This window comes from Podarcis tiliguerta (assembly GCF_965153285.1).
Source record: "Podarcis tiliguerta genome assembly, chromosome: 9".
In the NCBI taxonomy this organism is placed as follows: domain Eukaryota; kingdom Metazoa; phylum Chordata; class Lepidosauria; order Squamata; family Lacertidae; genus Podarcis; species Podarcis tiliguerta.
Window position 1 is genome coordinate 71,637,378 of NC_139542.1, and position 6,000 is coordinate 71,643,377.

General features: G+C 43.9%; 1 protein-coding gene across 4 annotated transcripts in view; it reads left to right on the plus strand.

Moving 5' to 3' along the window:
- Positions 1 to 5,637, plus strand: part of SH3BP2 (SH3 domain binding protein 2) — a 32,103-nt gene extending 26,466 nt beyond the window's left edge. For all 4 annotated transcript variants that reach the window (XM_083399043.1, XM_083399045.1, XM_083399044.1 and 1 more), the window contains 5 exons: positions 396 to 525; positions 2,502 to 2,557; positions 3,011 to 3,092; positions 3,204 to 3,263; positions 4,620 to 5,637. In XM_083399043.1, coding sequence (XP_083255169.1) covers positions 396 to 525; positions 2,502 to 2,557; positions 3,011 to 3,092; positions 3,204 to 3,263; positions 4,620 to 4,757 — 466 coding nt within the window. In that variant the 3' untranslated portion in view covers positions 4,758 to 5,637. The remainder of the gene's footprint in view (positions 1 to 395; positions 526 to 2,501; positions 2,558 to 3,010; positions 3,093 to 3,203; positions 3,264 to 4,619) is intronic.
- The last annotated feature ends 363 nt before the right edge of the window (positions 5,638 to 6,000 follow it).

A 6,000-nucleotide genomic window follows, 5' to 3' on the forward strand; every position in this document is an offset into this window, starting at 1 on the left:
CCTTAACCCCAGAGTCGTTCGTAACTGGACTTAACTGTCAGGGGTCCTTTACCTTTAATGCTAATTAAACATCTGGAATGGCTTTAGATAGTTAGCTTTCAGACATTGTTCCCAGGCATTCTAGAGTCCCTTGGAAGTTTTACTGGGAGTCTCTCAATGGAAGATCAACAATGGTGAGCAAAGCGACTTGTCTGCTTTTGCCAATTTTTGCCTGCTGTGTGCAGCCACAAGTGTTACATGTGTATTTATTGGTTGCATTGCGTTATTCAATTCATATGCTTCAGTTATGAAGACTCAGTAGATCTATCCCAGGCTCAGTTCATATGAAGCACTGGGCATATGTGAATCTCCTTACGTAATCTGTTAACAATGTAATATTTCCTTTCTAATTTCAGTTTAGACTCTGCTTCTCCTAGAAGATCTTCTCCAGATGGACAAAGTTTCCGAGTTGCCTCATTTGAGAATCCACTATTGCCTTCAAAACCAGACTTATCTGGAGAAGAGTCCGATGGTGACTATGAAAAGGTAAGGCAGCTCATTCCGTAAGATTGCTCTGCTTTATACAGTCATAGAATCATAGAATCATAGAATCATAGAGTTGGAAGAGACCACAAGGGCCATCGAGTCCAACCCCCTGCCAAGCAGGAAACACCATCAGAGCACTCCTGACATATGGTTGTCAAGCCTCTGCTTAAAGACCTCCAAAGAAGGAGACTCCACCACACTCCTTGGCAGCAAATTCCACTGTTGAACAGCTCTTACTGTCAGGAAGTCCTATCCTGTTGGCTAGTACCAGAACCCTGATATACCTTGTATTTGGAATTGATGGGCAAATCATCTAATGATCTTTAAACAAGCAGAACGGCTTCATATGTTACTGAGTGGCTACAGCAAAGGCACTTGTAAAGTAGGAGTATACACTAAATTCACATGCAGCTCACCATGACATTGCCTTTGCATCAAAAAAATGCAGTGGTATTATTTATTATTATTTATTAAATTCATATGCCACCCTTCATCTGAAGATCACAGGGCAGTTTACAGTCTAAAGTTGTTGGACACCCGACTCCCACCAGCCCCAGCCAGGATAGCCAGTGGTCAAGGATGATGGGAGGTGTAATCCAGAAACATCTGGAAAATCGTTGCGGTAGGAATGTTGTAATGTGTGTCACAGTATTCAAGTATGTAGTCCATAGTGTTTGAAAATGTGGGCTTGTACTTGCAGCAAGTACAGTGGTACCCCGCAAGACGAATGCCTCGGAAGTCGAAAAACCCGCTAGACGAAAGGGTTTTTCGTTTTCTGAGGTGCTTCGCAAGACGGATTTTCCAAAGGTCTTGCTTCGCTAGACGAAACAGCCCTGCCTCTCCTGTCATGGCGATGGTCGCACGCTCGCTTCCCCGCTCCTCCGGCTCCCTCCCACCTTCCTGCTGACGGCTCCTCCGGCTCCCTCCCACCTTCCGGCCGACCTTCCGGCTGCCTCGCGCCGCTGCCCACCGCCCTCGCGCGCTCCCCTCAGGAGCCGTTGCCGCCAGCAGCCAGCGTTGCAGCCGGAGTTGCGCTCCTGAGCCCCGCCGCCCTCCAGCAGCCGCGTTGCGCGGTATCCACAAGGTGAGTCCAAGGACCAGCTGCGGCAGCTGCCCTGCTTCTCCCCACCCCTCCCCGCCGTGGTGCTTCGCAAGACGAAAAAACTCGCTCTACGAAAAAACTCGTGGAACGAATTAATTTCGTCTTGCGAGGAACCACTGTAGCAGATTAGGACAAGAAAGTAATTGCAAGTGTAAGTAGTGGCAAATGGCTTATGACCGCCACCGTTGACCTGAAGGGTATGGCTGGCTAGCCATCTCTCAGGCTTTGAGTCCACAGCCTCAAGCCCCTTAAAGATCCAGAAGGTAAGCAGGGAGCCCACCCTTACGCATCCTGGACAATACATCCTACCAATGCAAACCAAGTCCGGTTGTGAACCGTTGCCACATGATAAGCCCCACTCAAGGGTGGGGGAAAGCCAAGCATTTGGTAGATGTGTTGATTCCGTAAGTGGCTGCAGACAGAGTCTCGTGGTGATTACAGTCCTAAGAGACACGGAGGAGGGACAGAGTTTGGCAGCAGCAGCCCCAAGCCCATGCTTGGTGGCACCTCACCCTCCCGCAAGCCTGGCACAAAGAGGGCACTCTGCCAGGTTCTTATTGAGTGCTAAGTCAAGTTACAGAATTGTTGGTACTGCGGCATCTGCCTTTTATTATCTTAGGGGCAGTATTCTGCATTTCCTGTAATTTGGCATTGGAGACATATAGTAATAAAAAACTTGGGTTGATGAACTGCCAACTCATAATTCAGCTCTCTTAATGTTGCCCTGATGTCACATATGCTTCCCTATGTGTGTGATTTGGGCTTGATCCACAGATGGGTGTGGTCACGTGTGATCATAAAGTTGCTTTTGATAGGCATTTACCTATTGTACCCTTTTTATTCTTTTGGCTTGACAACCCTTTTTTTCATACAGGTTGAGCTGCCTTATTCAGTATTTGTGAACACCTCTGAATCCCTTGAAGTTGAAAGGTAAAATACATTTATTGCAAGCTGTTGTGGTATGTCGATATTTCCTAGTGCCTGCTGCAAAAACCAGTCAGAAAAAGGGATGGAAAACTGAGGGGAAATAGCTGCTGGAAAAGGGCTGAAAACCAGAATTCTCAGCACTTGATACGTACTGATATGTACTATTGTAATATTGATTATTGGGTGCCGAGAGCTTTGAAGATGGGATCCTGTGGCAACTTATGATTAGATTAGGTTGCTCTCATTGATGTGCAGTATGATTCTGTTTTCCATAATGGGCATGTTGTGGTTTCCTCAAATATCTGTGTTCTGAGTGGCTATGCAAATCTTTAACCTGTTCTGAAAATGAGTGCTGTTGCTGAGAATTCATTTGGCAGATTTGTTGCGATTGCCATATTGAAGCTTGTTTTTGTTGTTTCAAAAAAGTAACAATTCAGTATTTTCCTACAATTTTAGGATGTTCAGATCAGAAAATCCCACAGGACACCCGAAAAGCGGATTATTCTGTATTAGGAATTCATCCACAAATCCTGGCAAGGTAATAAACCAAATTGTAATAATTTTGTTAGCAATATACCAACTGGGAAGATGTTTGGGACATGGTTGTTGTTGTAAGGTGTTTATCTTGATTTTTCCCTCCTCCTTTAAGGTATTGGTTGTATGGGATGAATCTATTGGGAAAGTGAGAAACTACAGAATCTTTCAACAGGTGGGTAAAAACATGGTTTGCAACTATTCCCTTCTATTTTATGTGTTTGATTAAAATAATATTCACTGTGCTTCTAAACTAATCTTCCTCCACAGAATTTGGATTACAGTAGTACCTTGGTTTTCAAACGTAATCCATTCTGGAACACCGTTGGACTTCCGAAACGTTTGAAAACTGAAGCATGCATTTCTGGAAGCATTTACATGCAAAAAACTCAATATGGAAGTCATGTGGCACGTTTGGCTTCCAAAAAGTGTTAGAAAACAAAGCAGTTACTTCCGGGTTTTCGGTGTTTGAAAACCAAAACGTTTGACTTCCAAGGCGCTCGAAAACCAAGGTACCACTGTATAAGGAGATGTAGAAGGACCTCATCTGATTTTTCAGATTTAGGTCTTCGTATGTTTGAAAGGAAAGGGACGTGGGTGGCGCTGTGGTCTAAACCACTGAGCCTCTTGGGCTTGCTGATCAGAAGGTTGGCAGTTCGAATCATGGGCTTGCCGATCAGAAGGTCGGTGGTTCGAATCTCCGCGTCCTCTTGCTTGGTCCCAGCTCCTGCCAACCTAGCAGTTCAAAAGCATGCCAAAAAGTGCAAGTAGATAAATAGGTACTGCTCCGGTGGGAAGGTAAACGGCGTTTCCGTGCACTGCTCTGGTTTCTGTGTTCCGTTGCACCAGAAGCAGCTTAGTCATGCTGGCCACATGACCTGGAAAAACTGTCTGCGGACAAACGCCGGCTTCCTTCGCCTGTAAAGCAAGATGAGCGCCGCAACCCCAGAGTTGTCTGCGACTGGACTTAACTTTAAGAGGGCCTTTACCTTTTTTATGTTTGAAGGGAGGAAATACAGTATAGTGGTGCCCCGCAAGACGAATGCCTCGCAAGACGGAAAACCCGCTAGACGAAAGGGTTTTCCGTTTTGGAGGTGCTTCGCAAAACGAATTTCCTATGGGCTTGCTTCGCAAGACGAAAATGTCTTGCGAGTTCCTGTAGTGTTTTTTTCCTCCCCCCCCCCTTTTCCCCAAGCCGCTAAGCCGCTTATCAGCTGATCCGCTAAGCCGCTTATCAGCTGATCCGCTAAGCCGCTAATAGCGCTAATCCGCAAAGGGGCTTGCTTCGCAAGACAAAAAATAACGCAAGTCGAAGAGACTCGCGGAACGGATTCTTTTCGTCTTGCGAGGCACCACTGTATTCTGATCTGAACATTAACCAGAATTAGGCTTGCAAACATTATGGAGTTTAGCCAATTTGTTATGTTTTGCAGTATGTCAAAGTTGCTCTGAGTTGTATGTCTGTTGTATTGTCATAGAATGTTCCTGCGGTGGTCAGTGACTTCAGATGTCCATTTTACTTCCGTAACAGGACTCAAAGTTTTACCTGGAGGCAGATGTTGTGTTTCTAAGCCTGGGAAGTCTGGTTGAGCACTACGGCAGCCATGTCTTGCCCAGCCACCGTAATCTGGTCCTCAAATTTCCTTACGGCTATTCTGGACCCAGGTGACAGACCTACCTAATCCACTCTCGCTCTAACACCAAGCACAGTTACGGAATCCTAGGACACAACTGTTGACCTTCCTCATTAATGAATGGTTATAGACTGATATCCCTTCCCCCCCTCCCCCTGTGCTTTTCATAAAGAGTCTGGACCAATTTCAGAAGAGGGCTGAAGACACCTCCTAACTTGAATGGGTCATATGGACAACTAACAGAGCTACTAAGAGACATGTCTAGAAGCAAAGTACTAATGGCTTCTTGCTATGTGTTTTCCTGGCTGGTTTTTGACTCATCACTGGTGCTTGACAAAGTTTTTAAATAGTTTATAATTTAGCTATAAATAACACAAAACTCCACCATAATACAAACCATGCATGAATGTGCTTTGTCACTTTTGCTTTGTCACAATTGTGATATTTTAAGGGCATTTGGACCCCCTAGGCCTCTAGACCCTCACTATAATTGTCAAAGTAAGCACCAGTCTCTCTCACTCTTACACGCATCACACAATATTGTTGTATTTTGCTCTGCTTAATGAGTTACAAAGCACCTCTGTGCAAGGGTAACTGTGTGAAAATTCAGCTGACACCAAATTGTAATTTTGGAAAAATCTACCAGGAATATTGACGTATATGCACTTTTTGATATTATCACCAAATAATTAAGTTAAAGAAATGTGTTGACCATATGATTAACCATAAGTATTAACCCAATGAATAAATAGAATGGCAACTTGTTTTTAACATGCAAATTAATGTGAAAAATAAGGGTTTTTAATGTCCTATATTTCATTATTTTTATATTGTAAGAACTATACCAACAAACTATGGCTCTTATGAAAGAAGAACTCTCCTGAACAGGGTTTATATAAAGATTTCTCAATCTGTGATTTGTATTGATACATTTGTGATGGTTCCTGTATAATTATTTGGTTCAATATTAAGTCAACAGTGCCATACTACATCTTTCACAATGTATTCATTAGAAATTTGCTGTGCAAGAGACATGTGTGCCATGTATGTCTTGAAGGCAAGGCCTTTCTGTGGAAGTTGTGTCGTATCAAGGTAAGGGAGACTTTCTGCACCAAGTGCTGAATGCAGATGCTTCAAAGATGCTTATAACCAAATCGGTGCATCAGACTGAATAAATGGTTCAAGTCATGGTCATATAGAACAAGCATGAGTTACTTAACATAGATAGTAGTTATGTGTACACAAACCACATATGCACCAAACTTTAATTTAATCCTG